The 19,081-nt window shown below is 39.2% G+C and overlaps 1 protein-coding gene across 2 annotated transcripts in view; it reads left to right on the top strand.

Moving 5' to 3' along the window:
• Nucleotides 1–19,081, top strand: part of PRELID2 (PRELI domain containing 2) — a 39,586-nt gene that overhangs the window by 17,806 nt on the left and 2,699 nt on the right. For both annotated transcript variants that reach the window (XM_074962094.1, XM_074962095.1), the window contains exon 5: nt 12,698–12,803. In XM_074962094.1, the coding sequence (XP_074818195.1) occupies nt 12,698–12,803 (106 nt within the window). The remainder of the gene's footprint in view (nt 1–12,697; nt 12,804–19,081) is intronic.

The following is a 19,081-nucleotide window of genomic DNA, read 5'->3' as shown; positions in this document are numbered from 1 at the left end:
TGAATACTGGGGCAGTGTGTGTGTGTGAATAAATATATTAGTCTATTATACCCAATCTAGTTGGCCAAGGAAGTCATGAAGCCCTAAAATGTTTTCCACTTTGTCTTCTGAGCTGGTAACTAGAGATAGGCCTAAATGAAATCTTTGCACCCAAACACCTTCAGATGTTGGGAACGTTCAAGTCCTTTTTTCTAAGTTTTCTTGGCTTGGTCTCGTCTCTACTAATGACCACTTGAAATTTGTCCCTTACGTTAACACTGTTATTGTGCAATGCAAGTATTGCTTGCTTGCTTGCTTATTTATTTTATTTGCCTTTTTTGTTTTCTCTGTGAAACATACAATGGTATTTTGGTACAGCCCATGTTACTGCTGAAAACTGTAAAGACGTTTAGGAAGCGCCCCATCTTTAGCCTAAATAAAGTCAGTTCCTTGCAAATGTGAGCATACTGAATATGGGGCGGGGAGAGAACCTTGCTATCAGAAGACAAACTTCTTGTCCTTTCTACACCATTCTTGTGATTGGTAAGTGTCCTGGAGCCTGTGATCCTGCATTGAAGTTTCCCAAGTTTCCTAGAAAAGTAGTTTGTAGCTGTATCCATAATGCATCCCACATTTGGGGAACAAGAAGATTGCCATGAAGACTACATTGTAAATACAAGGTAGCTATAGTTTGGTCCTGTCAGTCTTCAGTATAGAAGCCATTCCCTCTTGAATCAGGCATTAAAGTGGGAGGCCTTGAAACTAGAGGCTGAAGTTGAGGAAGTACCCCAGCTTCAACATGATCCATTTGTTTCTCATAAGCCAGAAACAGAAAAGGCAAGCCTGAATGATTGCTGCACTCTGCTGCCATAGGATATTGTGCAGAAATCAGGAAAGTAGATCTTACATTATGTTTAACAATTCCCAGCCTGTGAAATAGAAAAATCTAAAGGCGAGATCTTGTCTGAATGAGTTTCAGCTTTGTGTAGGATGGGCATGGTGGAATTTGCATTTGAATAAGTGGAGAACTTATACAAAGGAAATAAAAGAATTTTAATGATGTGTTAATGTACAAGCTCTACAAAAAGCACTGGAGTGTGTTAGTAAGATAAAAAAACACTTAACCTTTGAGGGTTTTGGACCTGTGTTAGTTTATTTCTCTGCTCAACATGTCATGTTGTGTTCATGATGATCCTGCCCATGCTGCTGTTCCCTTAATGTAATATTTAAGGTTATGACTATACAAGCTGTGTGCGGCATTGAACATAAAGTGGTTGCACTTAAATATGAGCAGAGGGTATATGTGGATACAGGTAAGGGTAAACCATATTTATTTTTCTATACTGAGTAGTAATAATCCTCAAGCCCATTGCATGTAGTCCCACCTATAGTAAATTGCCAGTGGATAATGCTTAGGTATGTCGCCAGCTGGAATTACTGAGTTTCATTGATTTTTTTTTTTTTTTTTTTTTTTTTTTTGCCGCGGGGGGCGGGGGGTTAGGTAGTCTTTTGGGGGGTTGTTTTTTTTTTTTTTTTAAGTATAGAAATACTCAGAACCTGTGAATTAATTTAGCCAAGTGTTCCTATCACTGTTGACCTTGTCTTCCGTGCCTAAACCCCTCTGTCTGTTTTGAACTTGTTTGTTCAGTCTTGTCTTTAAGTTGGACTGTGCACTCTTATGGAGCTGTCTCTTACTAGATGTTTGTTCGGCACCTAGCATGTTGACTTAGGGCAAAAATGTCTGAGACATGAGATTACATACAGTCTCCCCTGCTTCTGAGGAATAAGGTGGCTTCTTAGCAGTGTTGTGGTTAATGCAGAATTGGGGTTAACTTGTACGTTTTGTCCTGTCTTCACTTTCTGTACCTTCCACTTAAATGCGCAACTTGCTATGTGGAGGTTCCAGCTCAACATGTAATCAAAGCTTACCAGCCACATTTGTAAGTAGCTGTTTGATTTCATCCAGAAAATATGAAATATACAAATATAAGAAATTTGACGACTCCTCCTTTCCTTCTTTATATTTATCCTATCTAATACAGCTCTTTTTCTGGTGGAGCCATTTTTTGGTGGGCAATCCAAAGGTTGCATTGCTCGGAAATACTCCAATGAACACAACTTTGAACCGCTCTACAGCATTTTGCTATAGGGCTATACCAGGGATTGGCAACCTTTGGCACGTGGCCCACCCGGGTAAGCCCCCTGGCAGGCCAGGCTGGTTTGTTTACCTGCCGCGTCCGCACGTTCGGCCAATCGCGGCTCCAACTGGCTGCAGTTCGCCGCTCCAGGCCAATGGGGGCTGCGGGAAGCGGCGCGGGCCGAGGGATGTGCTGGCTGCCGCTTCCTGCAGCCCCCATTGGCCTGGGACAGTGAACTGCAGCCAGTGGGAGCTACAGTTGGCTGAACCTGTGGACGCAGCAGGTAAACAAACTGGCCCAGTCCGCCAGAGGGCTTACCCTGGCGGGCCATGTGCCAAAGGTTGCAGATCCCTGGGTTATACTAAAATTTGAAAGTGTCATCTTTGTATTTATTGTGTATTCTTGGTTTATTTATCAAAAACTTTTGCATGTAGACTACCCACCTTTTTTTCTTAATTTGTTTTGCTTACACTGAAATGGACATTTTGATAGTTTATTCTGATGAATAGATTGGTCTGTCTAGTGTCACTGTGCCTTCCATAAGTACTTCAGTATCCTCTGTTGAAATGCTATGTTATGTCTAACAGTAACTTTTGAGAAACAAGTCATTTTCTCTACTGTCCCTGTTTAGTGTCGTTGTAGGAGATATTGCTCCCCTTTCTCCAGTAGTGAAATCGTACTGGAAGACGGGGCTAGTCCTCGGTATTCTGAAGTCTCAGATGGCTATTTGTGTTCTCCTCTTTTTTGCATTTTATTTTATGTTCAAACCCCCTTTTCCCCACTTCCCACCTTTACCAATAAACACTGAGCTCTAAAGATTGACTCCCACCTGGCAGTTGCTCCTGTAAGATTAATCTGTAACTCTCCTTGGGAGTGGCTTTGCTATATGAGATCACTAGGTAACTTCAGTGCATCAAACTTTCTTTTTATTTTACAAAGCAAAAGTTGTAATTTTATGTTCAAAACACTTTAACTGTCAAAATGGATGCAAAATAGTTGCTTTATATTTACAAAGTCCATATACATCTTTTGAACTCCCCGCCCCCAAATAAGAACCCGTGTATAATCCTGTAACAACAAACCAGTTCACCCAGGGTTGAAGCTGAAGGAATAGATTTTTTTGGTTTCAAATATCCAAGGAATTGGTAGAAATAATGATGTTTAAAAAAATAGCCATTCCACTTTCCTTTTGTCTTGTCCTCTTTAGTTCCTCCTTGTGTAGCTTTATCCGGTCTTCTAGGACTGAAATGGTAACTCAGCATCAGTAATGCTGAAATGCAAGGGAGGAAAACTGCAATGGAATATGAAATAGTCATGAATCGCTTGATCCATTGCAAGTGTGATCAAGTCACCAATAATTATTTAATTACAATGCCCTATATGTTATATATATATTACATATGAAAGAATAACATGGGAATTGACCGCATTGTCAGGCTACTGTCTAGAGGAGAACGTTGGAGTTGCAGTCAGACACAGAGAACCGCAGGGAACTTACAGCTCTCTTTAAGCAAGTTCAGTTTGTTTCTGGAAGTTTTTTGTTAGAGCTACATCTATATCTGTGCAATTAACATGCTGTTCTTTCGCCTTTGGCTACAGCTCATCTTGTTTTACTTGCCTATAAGCTGTGTTCCCTGTCACAGTTATTAAAATGGCTGTCCTTAGTGAGTGCATAAATGGCCAGTTTATCAACAGGGATTCTGAAACATTCTCAGGTGGTTTTAAGTATTGCATTATAACTTCCTTCTATAAGAGAAGTTTTCTGTAGACAGAGATCGCTGGAATTTTCCTTTAAATTGCTTGTCTGCATAAGTCTATTCATGTGGATTTTTCTATCATACAAAGAATGAGCTGTTCAGAGTTAAGCGCACTGTAATAAAACGAGGCTGTGAAGGGTTCTGATGAAAAGTTGAAAACATTTTGGAGGTGACCTATTTAAATCTGTGAAAGAGACCTGCCACTGGAGATAAGTAGGAAAACAGTGCATAGTGAAGAGAATTGTAAGTGGTCCTGATTAGTAACAAAATTGTGCATTATGGCCTAAAGTGGGAGATGTTCTGAGAATGAGAATCCATCTCAGTCTAGATCTAGACGGAAACATGTTGTAACAGATTTTTTTTTTTTTTTGTGACCACAGAAAATAATACAAAGAGGCTGGTTTTCATGGGCAAATTCTTGAAATTCCTTAAGGCATTAAAAGTCTAAAGAGAAGAATGGAATTCCAAACCTTATTCAGTCATCTTGTGCATATTATGGCTAGACTGTATTTATGTAATCTGCTTTAATGTGATTTAGTTAAGGATAGCATCATAGCAATGAATGAAAGCAAAGTTTCCCTTGCTAGTATGAATTGTGATCTGCTTTTCCAGCAGGTTTTGATGACAATGTGCCTTGCTGGCAACTCTAGGATAAGTGACCACCCCAGGAATTTAAAATGTAAAGACACTAGGCTGTTCTGATAGAAAAATAAAAATTGCATCACCTAAAGTTTCCATAGGTGGGACTTGTTTAAAGGCCCTCCTGACATGCCCTCCCAACATGGAAGTTCTCCTGAATTGCGTGACTTCCCCAAAGTCACCTACCTACATGCTTTGGAAGGGTGGATGTTGCTTCAACGTGACAAAATAACCCTTCCTTTCAGATGGATGTTTTCTGCCGTGGCCTATTCTAGAGGCAACTTTGGTGTCACTACTGTGTTTAGAGTGGATGGTTGCTCTCCAGAGAGAGCCCCCCAAAGTGCTAAATACTAGGTGCCAGATTCTGATCTCCATTGTGCTGGTGTAAATGCAGAGTAGCACCACTCAAGTCACCTAAATTAACAATAATGTTAGCTCTACTCAAGTCAAGAGACTGTGGATTTATACTAAAGTGACTGAGATCAAGATGATTTATTATTTGTATTATTATAGTGCCTAAGAGCCACAGTCATGGATCAAGATCTTTGTGCTATATTCTATCCAAAAGACAGTCCTTCCTGAAGGAGCTTACAATCTAGATCGAATCTGCCTTGTAGCATTTTGGGGTTCCTTTTTATACACATCCAAATGCTCTTCCTGCTAGCCAAGTCCTTACAAATCTACCTAGATTCTGTGGTCTCCCATTTTTAAAAGAGTAATTCAAACTGGAACAGGTTCAGAAAAGGGTTACTAGGATGACCAGCGAAATGGAGAACGTACATAACAAGAGGACACTTAAGGAGCTTGTTTAGCCTAACAAAAAAGGCAGAGGGGGAGATATGATTGCTCTCTATAAATACATCAGAGGGATAAACAGCAGGGAAGGAGAGGGGTTATTTAAGTTAAGGACCAATGTTGGCACAAAAACAAATGGATATAAACTGGCCATCAATGAGTTTAGGCTTGAAATTCAGTGAAGGTTTCTAACCATCAGAAGAGTGAAATTCTGGAACAGCCTTCCAAGGGGAGCAGTGGAGGGGAAAAACCCTAAATTTGTTTTAAAACAGGGCGTGATAAACTTATAGAGAGGATGGTATGGTGAGATTGATTACAAGGGCATATGGCTCTTCTGCAACTGCTATTACCAAATATCTCTGGCCATTGGAGACTGAGCACTAGATGGGGAGGGCTTTGACTCAATGCAGAAAAATTTTCCTAGGTGTCTAGTGGGTCTTGCCCAGATGTTCAGGGTCTAACTGCTTGCTATATTTGGGGTCAGGAAAGAATTTCCTGCGGCCCCCCCCCCGTCAGATTGTTAGAGAATCTGGTGGTTTTTCGCCTTCCTTTGCAGCATGGGTCACTTGCTGGTTTAAACTAGTGTAAATGACGGATTCTCTGTAATTTGAAATCTTTAAATCAAGATTTGAGGACTTCAGTAACTCAGCCAGAGGTTAGGGGTCTATTACAGGAGTGGGTGGATGAGGTTCTGTGGCATGTGATGTCCAGGAGGTCGAACTAGATGATCATGATGGTCCCTTCTGGCCTTAAACTCTATGATTCTCTGAGCGCCTCACAAACATTAATTATCTTACCTCATGGGAGGGTAAGGAAGTTATGTCCTCATTTTACAGATTGGGAAGTGGAGCATAAAGAGATTAAATGACTTGTCAAAGGTCAAATAGGAAAGTCTGTAGTGGAGCTGGGAATTGAGCCCAGATCTTCCTGAGTCTTAGCCCAGTGCCTTACCTACAATACCATACTTCCCCTCAAAAGCAAAGGTGATGTTTCTGTTCAGATACATATGGATACAGTTACGCTAAGTGCTGCATATTTTTCTTTTCTTGCAAAGTAAATCCATGCTCAGAGGAACTCACAAGTTTCCTGAGTTTGGAAAGCTTTTAGCACCTACTGGGCACCACTGTAAGTAAATAATAAAGCATTTAAAATGGCATGATCAGGCAAATGGGTGAAATGAATTACTGTACCGGTTTTAAATTACAACAGGTATCTGGTTCAACACATGGTGCTTTGCTTTGCTTTCCTGGGCACTGGAAAAAGAAATTCCTGTGCCTCTTTGTTCTGAAGTCTATACTTACTTTTTTCTGTCCAGAAATACCATACTATTGGCTAGCTTTTTTTTTTCCCTTCGTATGTCTTTTGAGGACTCTGCCAGTCTGCCTACACTGTCAGAACCATGACAGATGGCTAGGTGAATATGCTGTCATTAATGTGAATTTCTGGAGGAAAAAATAAGTTATTCAATGAACTAGCCAACTGAGATGTAAATACTGTGTTGGAAACCTCACCTCTGTAATTCATTAAAATTAAAATGGACTAAAACCCAAAATGTTGTTGTTCTGCTGCTGTTCTCAGTAAATGCTATGTTACTGTATAAGTGGGAGAGAGAATTTAATCAGAAAAATGTGAAAAATTAGGAATTGTTTAAGAAAACTTTACTAGATGCCAAAAAATCAACAGTTGAGGAAGAAGGCTATATAGTTTAAAAAAGGAGTTGATTTGGCTTAGAGGGGGAAGAGAAGTTAGCTATAAAAAAAATAAAAAAAAAAAAAATATATATATATATAGCAAATGCAAGAAAGAAGAAGTTGATGGTAATGAATATTAATCAGAAGCTAGGAATTGTAGAAAATTGATAAGGGAAGTAAAGGGACACAAGGAGAAATCCTATAGCCAGCTGTGATAAATAAAGGGGGGGGATAGCTCCCTTTGATGGATGGCCGGCCAGCCAGCCAGTTAGCTGTAAAATTGGTAGCTGTTGTTTACTTGCTTTACCTGTAAAGCATTAAAAAGTCCCCCAGGTAAAAGGGGGGGGGGGGAAGTTGGCTCTTTTGGTCAGGTGCCCATGGGAAGGTAAACTTTTTAAAATTGGGAAAGAAACTTTCCCTTTGTCTGTTCTCTGGGCTGGAGGGACAGAGCAGCCATGCTATAAGCAACCTAAGCCAGGTATGATCATAAATCATCAGATCATGCCTAGAACTACTTATCTGAACTCCAAATGTGCAAAAAGAAAAGGAGTACTTGTGGCACCTTAGAGACTAACAAATTTATTTGAGCATAAGCTTTCGTGAGCTACAGCTCACGAAAGCTTATGCTCAAATAAATTTTTTTTTTTTTAAGAACAGGATTGGATTTTTGGTGTCCTAAGAGGTTTGTGCAGGTTGTTTGATTAGCTGGTAGCCATAGCTAATTTCCTTTGTTTTCTTTCTTAGCTCTTCCCTGGAAGTAAGTAAGTGTGTGTGTGTGTGTGTGTGTGTGAGAGAGAAAGGGCTTGAGGGTACCCCCCAGGGAGGAATTCCCAAGTGCTCCTTCCTGAGTTCAAAGGGTGCTGTGCTGTGCTGTGCTGTGCTGGTTTTTTGTTTGTTTGCATTTGGATGGTGGCAGTGTTTTACCAAGCCAAGGTCCGAGAAAAGCTGTAACCTTGGGAGTTTAATACAAGCCTGGAGTGGCAAGTATTAGTTTTTAAAATCCTTGTGGGCCCCACTTGGAGGGACAGAGTTGGGATTCAGCCTTGATACCAGCAGAATTCAGGACAATAAGGACTCTAGGTATAATAGGAACAAAAAGACTCCTGACAATGGTATTGTCCCATTAGTAGTTGGAAGTGGTAGAATTATCAGTAATAATGCAGAAAAGTCAAAAGTATTCATAAATATTTCTGTTCTGTATTTGGGAAAAAACAGATGATGTAATCTCTTCAGATGATGATGATACACTTTCCATTCCACTAACATCCAAAGGAGGATGTTAAACAGTGGCTACTGAAGTTTGACATTTTTAAATCAACAAGTCTAGATAACTTGCAGCCAAGAGTTTTAAAAGGGCTGGCCAAGGAGCTCACTGGACCATTAATGTTGTTGATTTTTCAATAAGTCTTAGAACACCTGGGAAAGTTTCAGAAGACTGGAAGAAAGCAAACATTGTGTCAGTATTTTCAAAGGGTAAACAGGATGACCAGGTAATTAAATGCTTGTCAGTCTGACGTTGATCCCAGGCAAGATAATGGAGTGGCTGATATGGGACTAAATTACTAAAGAATTAAAGGAGGGTAATATAATTAATACCAATCAACATGGGTTTATGGAAAACAGATCCTATCAAACTAACTTGATTTCCTTTTTTGATGAGATTACACGTTTGGTTGCTAAAGGTAATAATGCTGATGCAATATACGTAGACTTCTGGTAATTGTAAACAGGCACTTGTCGACCAGGGGTATTTCTAGCACGGATCTGCAGAGATCCATTCTTGGTCCTACGCTATTTACTTTTTGTCAGGGACCTGGATGAAAACATAAAATCATCACTGTTTAAAGTCCCTAGAAGACACAAACTGGGGGAGTGATAAATAATGAAGAGGGCAGGTGACTAAAACAGAGCAATCTGGATTGCTTGATAAACGGGGTGCAAGCAAATGATATGTGTTTTTAATGCAGCTAAATGTGTGTATCTAGGAACAAAGAATGTTGGCCATGCTTACAAGATTTGGGTACTCTATCCTGAGAAGCAGTGACTCTGAAAAAGATTTGGGGGTTGTGGTGGGTAATCGTCCAGTTATGAGCTTCTAATGTGAGGCTGCAGCCAAAGGCGCTAATGCAATCCTGGGCTGCATAAACAGGGGAATCTTGAGTGGGAGTAGAGGTTATTTTATCTCTGTATTTGGCACTTGTGCAACCACTGCTGGAATGCTGTGTCTGTTTCTGGTGTCCACAATTCAAGAAGGATGCTGGGAAATTGGAGAGGGTTTGGAGAAGAGCCACAAACATGATGGAAGGGTTAGAAAACCTGCCTTGCGGTGATAGACTTGAGCGCAATCTATTTGGCTTAACAAAGAGAAGGATAAGGGGTGACTTGTCTACAATCTGTAAGTACCAACATGGAGAACAAATAATGGGCTCTTCAGTGTAGCAGAGAAAGGTATAAAACAGTCAAACAGCTGGAAATTGAAGCTTGACAAATTCAGACTGGAAATAAGGCGTAAATTTATAACCTTAAGAGTAATTAACTGTTGGAATAATTTACCAAGGGTCATGGTGGAGTCTCCATCACTGGCAATTTTTAGATCAAGATTGGATGGTTTTTCTAAAAAGATTTGGTTTAGGAATTATTTTGGGGAAGGTCTGTGGCCTGTGCTATGCAGGAGGTCAGACTAGATGATCAGAATGGTCCTTTCTGCCTTGGAATCTAGGAAATATGCAGCACAGCCAGGACAAAAATTATAAGGGCTATTAATCCTTGTGCTTCAAGTGATAAGTTGGTAAAGCACCTGGACTCAGAAAGAAATTTCTCTAGTGTTACAGTATTACAGAATTGGCTGGATGCAAGTCCTCCTGCCCAATACTTGAAAGCACCTAATATATGCTACTGTCAGAGAGAGGACAGGGGATGGTCTTTTGGCTTATTACACTATGGTTTTTCATATGTTCCTAAAACAAAGTGTTGTAAGGTTTTGAAATGTTTTGTATTCCATCTAATCAATCAAGGACACCACTTGTCTGGTAAATATTGCAAGGTTCAGACTTCACAACTTTCATTTCTCTTCCACTTCTCGGCCCCCCGCCCACCATGAATTTTAGAATACTTTGGTATCAGTTTATGACAGACTATCTGAAAAGTGTCCTTGTTCTTACAGATATGGGGCTGCTTGTGTTTGAAATTACAGTTTATAGAAGTGCTGGATTGAACTGCTAGATTTTTACAGAGCCATTCCCCTAGTCTACATTCTGTGGAAGGAATTTATCCAGGTCCATAAATACTTGAAATTCAAGACAGCCAAACACTCTGACCTTCTATCTCTGCTTTTAAGAGCTCTGCCAGTTTCCAGAATGTGGAAGGATTTTTGAAAGAGGAAATGGGGACGGAACCACACAACACAATCTTTGTTTGCTATTTGGCTCTCAAGAAGAGTATCCAAATCCTCTCAAATGAACCTTACTGGGATTATTTGACCCAGAAAGGACGGGAGAACCACACTTGTTCCATTAAGATGTGCATACTTGGAAGCCCCTTTGGTTTAAACTGAAAACAATTTTTACCAAAAAAATTCATGGGTTTTTACAAAAAGTATTATTCATATTTTTTCTGATTTTTTTTTTCACCCTACTTTTTGTATCCTTTTATTTTTATTTATACGCACGCACTTGTTTTATTAGGAAAAATACATATATCATGCAATGTACTGTGTTACGATAATACATTAGTCTGTGTGTATATGCAAAGCTGCATGTTGAAGTAAGGCTATGTATTAGTCTAGATTAGAAGATACACACAATAAGCAGACAGGCACGTATGCAAGTTCTGAAGTGTGTGCGCATCTGAACGTACTGATGAATCTCATGCCAACAACGTACACATTTCAAGCTGTTAGCAGATAACGGTTTAAAGATTTGATACACTAAAATGGGAAGACAATGAAAATCTGTATCGGAATGTTTCAGAACACAAGGAAGTAGTCAAAAGCTTAAAAGAGATAAGGGATGAAGCTGAGTGTATGCGCTGCAAATGGTGTGGCTCAATTATTAAATGTAAATATAGGCTACTCGTTCTAAGTCTACAATAGTAAACTGTTTGTTCAAATGAAAAGTTTTATTTGGGGATTAGAGAGAGTGTTTGTTTTCTTCAGAGGTGGCATTGTGTTTTGTGTTCTGCAGAACTAAAACAGCAAACCACACTGATGAACAGAATTCAAAGCATTAATCTACTGAATACTCTCCTCCCCCCGCCCCCTTTTTTCATCCACCACAATAAACCCCGATATTTACTCAGAAAAATTATTAATAGTTTTTAGCACTCATTTTCATCTGTTTTTGCTGTTGTGGTAATAAACACTGGGAAAAATTAAATTAAATAAAAACTGAAAATGAAGGGTCCTAAACTCATTTCAAATGCATTCATTGCTCCATGTGTAGACACTTCATAAATTCTCACATAACAAAAGCTTCCTCGCTGGAGGACCTCACACTTGATATAACTTTTAATTTTAGTTTTGAAAGCCCAAGCAAGCTGTGAGAGCATTCCTTGACACTGTCTGAATAAGAATATTGCTAGGCTTTTTGTACTAAAGACACTTTAATTAAACTCCCATCATGAAAACAATTAGGCCAAATTTGCAGTACTTAACTAGTCAATAATTTAGTAGCTGGATCTCATTAATAGACTTCTCCCTGTGACTATGTTGTTGTAATGATGTGGCATTGCCAGCTGTGTGCTACAAGAATCAATCAGTGATCAATATTTTCCTTGAGCTTTTTTTTTTTTTCTTCCTCCCAGAGCCATGAAAAAGAAATATAAATAAATAAATCTTGACTGGATGGGGCTGGGTCTTCATGGTGGCTTTATTATCTCTTGTGGCCACATTCCTGTTTCTGAGGACAATTTTCCTACACACTCAAGCTGGAACAATTTGCATAGTGGGGGGTGCTGAGAGCTGTTGAACCAAACTGTAAACCTTGAATATGATGGAAACCACTTCAAGCCAGAGGGTGTGGTAGCACCCCTAATTCCAGCACCTATGCACTCCAAAATGATCTTTCTTTGACTCCATTACATTGTTGTATTAAGTTGCATCAATCTGAAGGACAAAAGCAAACGAGCTTGGTTCAGCTCAGTTTACAGATAAGGAACTGAGGCCTGGAGAAACTGAGCGAGGTCACATCACCACAACTGGCTACCTGGTCGGCAGCCTCAGCAAGGTCATAGAGACTGAACTACTCTCAGACATTTAGAAGAGAAATATCCAGGTCAGGATTGAGGCTTTCTGGCTTGGCAGGGTGGCAGTTAAGCTTGTTTTGCTGCTGCTTGTTTGTTTTGCAAAACAAACTTTTGTGTTCAAAGCTGTAAGTATGGCCCAACCTCACCAAGAGAGGGGTGTGTGTCTTTCATTGTGGTGGGCTTCACCCACCATTCCCACTACACCTTTCCCCATCATTAATTTTACAACAATAACAAAATCATTTTGAGGAATAACAATATGAATGTCTCCCCCTGATGATGGACAAAAACACTGTTCTTCCCTGCCCACAATAGTGCCCTCTCTGATCCACTTGTCTGAATCTAAGCAGTGAATTTTGATTTTTTTTTATGCCTGTTTCTAAAATATAGTTCATCATAGTATTACTGTCCATGCATTTAAAGAGAGGGATACAATTGTTACATTCCTGTTTTATAGGACCGAGTTCATCCAGAAAGGCAGGATATCCATTACTGGAGCAGGGTTGCTCAACTGTGTATTGGAAGCTTTTGCTCAAACCTTTCTAAATCAAGGAGTCAAGAAGGTAGGTTTAATTTATTATTTATATTTGTTCCTAAAATTACATTTTAAATCTGTCAAATTCTGCCTATCCCTAATAATCTAGTTTGGGTTTTAAAATCATAAGGAGTTTAAACTTGGCTTCTTCACCCGTCATATAAAAATAACTTTTTGGCCTTTTCCTTTTATTGTAAATAATAAACAGAACAAGAAATGGGATACAGTTTGAATATATAATAGTAATTTTCCAAACGTATTTTTAAAGCATTATGAGGCACTGCCAGATCAATTTTGTTAAATTCATTATTCTCATTTCCTTTGGACGTTGAAACTTTTTTCCTGCTAACATTTCATTGTACTATTTAATATATTGTAGTAATAATAATAATAGCTTATCGTTTTATAGCACTTTTGCATCTAATCATCTTGCAATACTTAACGAACATGCATGTATGGCTGCACTTTCCCCCCTGAGTATTGTTGGCTGCTTCAGGCAGCTTGATATATTTACAATAGCAACAGTCAATTTTCTTGTAACAATTTTATATGGATCAATAATCCTGTCTTTTTGGTAAGAATTATGAAAGGAAATGAAATAAAAGCCCCTCTGGTATCCAGAAGTGTATCCCAAAGGAAATAATATTCCAACATCATTAGTGTGAGGAAGGCATGTCATATTGAAGATCTGGGTTTACAAACAAAATCTCATGCAAATTATTCACCATGAAATTGAACGATGTAGAATTCCTACATTTGTTGGGGGTAAGAGTTTTGAGGAGGAGGAGGATATGCTGGTGTCCAACTGGATCCATATACAAGTTTTCATCAGCTAGAAAGGAAAGGGATGCTTAATTAAGCCTTTTTGCTAAAAAATACACACATTAAGTGTTTTGACAGGTATGTTGCTTTTATGATGCACATAAGTGTGGGTGGGTGACCAGTGGTGCTGCATTTTCATACTGGGATATAAATCTTACATAACGCAAAAAATGTAACTGACCTAAATTTACAGCAGTGTTCCCTCTAAGCTGTGTGCGTGTGCATGCACACACAGATCCTAAACCCCACGCACACGGCGAAACATCGCGCGCACAAAAATTTGCACATAAGCACAATAATTTGCACAGAAGAAATTTTTTGCTCACACGGCCTGTCAAAAATTAGAGGGAACATTGATTTACAGCATTTTTTTTTCTTTACCAGGAGTAATTTCACTTTTTAAATGCACTTGAAGGATCCGCATTTGTCAAAGTTGACTTCTTCTAATTAGGAACAGATACAAATGATAGACTTCTGGGGTGTAGGATTTTCAGAAGTGTTTTTTTGCGTGCTATCAGGTCTCTCTATTCTCAGAGTGAGAGCTGTGTTCGTATTCTTGGCATTAAGTTGAGTTCGTTCAGGGTGGGCGTTGGACTCCACCAAGGGTGCATCTTGTCCCCACTCCTGTTCGTGATTTTCCTGGACAGGATATCAAGGCACAGCTGAGCTGTGGAGTGTATCCAGCGCGGGAACGCGGAGGTGGCATCTCTGTTTTCAGATGATGATGTCCTTCTTGCATCCTCCGATTGTGATCTCCAATGTGCACTTGAATGTTTTTGCTGCTAAGTGTGAAGCGGTAGGGATGAGCATCAGCACCTCCAAATCGCAGGTCATGGTCCTCTCCCAGAAGAGAGTGGACTGTTCCTTCCAGGTCAGGGGACCAGCTGCCCTTAGTGGAAGAGTTCAACCATCTAGGGGTCTCGTTCACGAGTGATGGTAAGCGGGAGTGTGGCAGCGGCAGTGATGCGGGCGCTGTACTGATCCGTGGTGCTGAAGCAGAAGCTGAGTTCTCGGACAAAGTTCTCCGTTTACAGGTCACTCTACATCCCCATCCTCACATATGGTTGTGAACTTTGGGTAATGACTGAAAGGACAAGATTGCGGGTACAAGCAGCAGAAGTGAGGTTTCTTTGTAGGATGGCTGGGCTTACTCTCTGAGACAGGGTGAGGGGCTTGGCTATTTGGAAGAGCCTTGGGGTACAGGTGCTACTCCTGCGAATTGAGAGGAGTCAGCTGAGGTGGTTCGGGAACCTGATTAAAAAATGAGAGGCTGATTTTGAAAATATGGATCCAGATATTACTGAGTAATATTCAAACGGTGGCTTTCATTTTTTTCCCCCCTTAGGCTACTCTTGTTACCCTAAAAAGCCTTATTCTTTTTAAATAACTACTGTCTCTTTTTACACCTTTTATAAATCTTTATTTTGTAATGGGTTAAACTTTAAGCACCTTACTAGTATATCACAGCTTTGGGTCAGTGCACAAAATAAAATCCAAACCACAATAACTGTGCAATACTGCACTGGAATCTCTTTGAGAATTTTGGCTATGGCTGCAGATCTGTGGATAAGAAAAACCCAAATTAAACAAAATTGAATTACACATTTATGTACCTTTTTGCTTCTATGCTCTTCTTGATAATGCACTAGGAGAGACTGCTTTGGATTTCTTGAAAACCCTTGGATGGGGATTTCTATTAGAAAGAGTGAGGAATGAGGTGGGTCCAATTATGCTCGGCTAAAATAGGCTCACTTTCAGCAATAGAAGGATAATCTTTTAAAGTGTTAAAGTAACATATACTTAATAAATGACCATGCTTGCATTCTAAAGATTCCTATAGCTTTGGGTTTACTCTATTCCCAAAGCCAGCACTATGTGAAGATTAATTCATATAGAAATATCTGCTGGTCAGAATTGTGCCAGTAGTAATTCAATTAATCCTAAAGACAGAATCTTGAGACCATTAATAAGGAGAGTCATTTTACCCCTAATGAATTGCCTTTTTCTGCACTGGAGAAGAAAATTATGAAATAATTCATTAAGACCTAATAAATCTTCTTGAGATGCAGATTTGTATCTGTACCAAATTTATATCATGTAGCCGAAAAAGAGACACTTCCTCATTATACCTGGTATTTGTAGTGCTTGTAATAAATAGAAGTATAATATGGTCAGGATTTTGAAGAGTTTACAGAGAACATACCCATCCTTACCACCGATCCCCTGCCACTAGTCCACATTTAAATCCTACATTTTTAGTTATTAAAATGAGAGAGGTGGTTATGGTGGGGTGGTAGGAAGTGTAATTGAAGGACTGGAGGGGAAAGCATTGAGATGGAGCATAGGCTTCAGATGGAGCAGGTGAAAATGCTGTCTTAGTATTTATAGTTATGAATAGACGACAGTCAGGTGTCTGTTTTCCCACACAATCAGTATTCAATATCTCTGAATTTCCTATTGTAGTAGAGTAGAAGGCTCTTCTCTATTCATGGAGCACTAGAGAAGGTGATTTTGATTTTTTTTTTTCAGTATATTTCATTACTGAGATATGATCTCAATAACTGTTATACTGTGTTTTAAAAAAATTGACTGTGAAATCTTTGACTCATACCTCTAGAATGTCTTCTTTTGATTTAACTCAAATGTTGACCAAAAATTGCACCCTTTGTGATGGGGAAATAAACTGTGAAGTGTCAGCATTATTCCTTTTGTTTTGTAGAAGTTAGGAGTTGGAGCTTGAAAACTAGCCTTTAACGGGAAAGTGAACTTTAAGTACAGAGAGATGTTGGGGGGGCCTCGTTTTTTCTTGTTGCCCTAAGGCTCCTTTATGGTACTCTGACAGTGTGTAAAGGAGCCCCAGACCAGGTGGAAATGTATAGGGGGTTCCCTTGCTAGCACAGAACTGACCAGATGGCATAGGGTGCCTGCTGGGGAAGGGAGAGGGCAAGTCATTGGAGTTACTATCCTGCTATTCTCAGCTTTCCCTGAGCAACCAGAGTGCAAGTTACAGCAGTTTTGAGACTCGGGGAGTGCAAAGGTGGCTTAAAGCACCAAGTGCAGGATTGGAGCAATCGAGAGTTGGGGCTGAAATCTCTCTTTATAATCTAGTGAACGGTGATGTATCAACTTGAGGAGTTGCTACATTAGTCAGTGTAGAAAGTAAAGAATGTAAATAATTTTTTCCCCTGAAGATTCCTCTGCAGGGGAAAAAAAAAAATCTGTGGCTAGTGTGCATCTACGTAGTAGCCAATAAGATTGTCTATAGGAATAATTCAAAAATCTGGACAGATATGCTCCTGGAATTCCAGGTATGAAAACATGTCATTCTGGCACCTGTCAGACAGAAGGCCTCTCCAATATTAGAACTCTTGTCTCCAGTTTATTAAATATTGTTAGACATAGCCGCTGGAAGATGCTTACTGGTTTGAAGGGGAATTGATGAGCAACAAGTCATATTTTTATCCCACTTGTTTTTTTTAAAAAAAAAAAAAAAAGTGATCTAATTGGTTTGTAGGTTCATTGCTGATCATCTGCAGAGGTAATCATATGCAATCTGCCTTTTGCGTATTAAGTAAAACCGTTTTAAGGCCATTTGATAAATTGACCATGCATACCAGTGTGTGTTGATTCGCGTCTTATCCAATGTCTCTAAAGCCCTGCAATGTTTGTATTATTGCCCATTCTTGGAATATTTTTTTAGATTAACTTTTGATGCCAAGAACAGCCCAAGAACATAATGAGATGGAAATATAAATATGAGTTGTGTCCATTCATCTAATTAATCTAAAATGATAATCAAATATTTGTTTAATCTCTCAAATGTTTTTGTCATGGTTGCAAAAAACACGAGATATTAGGATGCTGTTTTCATAGGTTTAGAAAAATATAGAGGAGACTATTGTAAGAAGCGGCTAGTTAATCAAAAACATCCAGGTTACAAAGCTTTGTACTGGAAGTGGAGATGAATTTTATATTCAGACCTGGATTTTTTTTTTTTTCCCCATCAGAATCAAATTTATGGTTTCTACTTAAGATAAAATTCTCCAAGCAGCCACTTTATAAATATTAAATAAAATATGATATTCAGTTCAGTAGTTGTACGTGGTACATTACAGACATGATCTCTGTCCAAAGTAGCTTGGAGACTATATTAGTTTTCACCTAGGTTATAAACTACCAGCTAAGGTTCCTTAACGTGGTTGTTTCTATGGTGCTGGAGAGTCCCATAGATTGCCATTCCTTAGACTTGCCTTTCTTTTATTTTGTCAACCACCCTCTTGGTTTGTTTTTGTACCTTCTTTGATATCGGATGTCCTGTGTGACACTTCGCCCAAACTCTGTAAGCTCTTGGCTGTTACTACTGTATTAGTTTGTGTATCTAGATATTTGCAAGAAAAGAGAGATTCTTGCAATAAAAAAAATAAATAAAAAATCTTTACCATGGAAAAAATAAAACTATTCTATGGCTTGTCAATCAGAAAAGCTTTTAAGCTGTATCTATAAAGGTGGACAGCTTAATGGGTAAGCAATGTTTGTGCTGCATTTCAAGTGCATCATTGCGCTGTAAGTAGTGCAAATTTAGCCCCTTTAAGCTTGATCTCCTGGGGCTGCGATTTAAGTGTTTGAACTTTAGTTGAAAGGAATATATTGATTAGTCTTTGATTTAGTCATTCTCCACTGAAAAGTTACTCAGTAATGACTTGTACCTGCCCTTTAGTATTTTTTATTCATTTTATAGATTCTCTCCCCACCCCTCAACAATTCTGCTTGAAAGATTGCAATGCTATGAGGAAGAGAAAAGAAAAAGCAGCTGTCACACTGTGAACGTAATTGATTCAATAAATAACACTTTTAAATTCCCAAGGCAAACCTCAGAGTCTTCACTATGTCAATTAGTGCTCTATTCTGTAAATGGTGGCATGCTTAATTTAGACTGATGGGCTAAGCTAGCCAGTTCTCGCTTCCTATGGAAAGAATAGTCATGGAAGGCGAGCTATTATATACATTTCTAAAATTTCACCTGATTTTAATGTAGAGCTGAGTAAAGAAGTGCTCTTAAACTTTTTATTAAAACCAGTATTGCTTTTTATTTTCCACAGCAGCGACTTGAACTGAGCAAGAATTTTCTCAGCTTGTTGAACAGAAGAATACACAGGGTGAAATCCTGACCTCATTGAAGACAATGGCAAAACTCCCATTAATTTCAGTGGGGCCAAGATTTCACCAACACGATCTGAACATGTAGTAGCAAACATTATATATAGTCTGGTAGGGCGTACTCCATTAGGGCTCTTCATCCTTAGCACTGTAACAGCCCGGGTTGGTTAGCATACAGGTGCGCTATAAGGCCTGCTTTTTGTCCTTTGCCTGGTATTGGGCTAGGGCTGGTTAGTGGTGACATGAGGAGTGTATGGGGAGGCTAACTTATTGTTCTTGTCACTGACTTGTTTGGCTTGAGCTGGGTTTCTTTGCTTATTTAGCATC

This window comes from Natator depressus, chromosome 8 (assembly GCF_965152275.1).
Source record: "Natator depressus isolate rNatDep1 chromosome 8, rNatDep2.hap1, whole genome shotgun sequence".
Lineage (NCBI taxonomy): Eukaryota > Metazoa > Chordata > Testudines > Cheloniidae > Natator > Natator depressus.
Note: the sequence above shows the minus strand (reverse complement) of the source record. Positions and strands in the feature narration are given on the sequence as shown.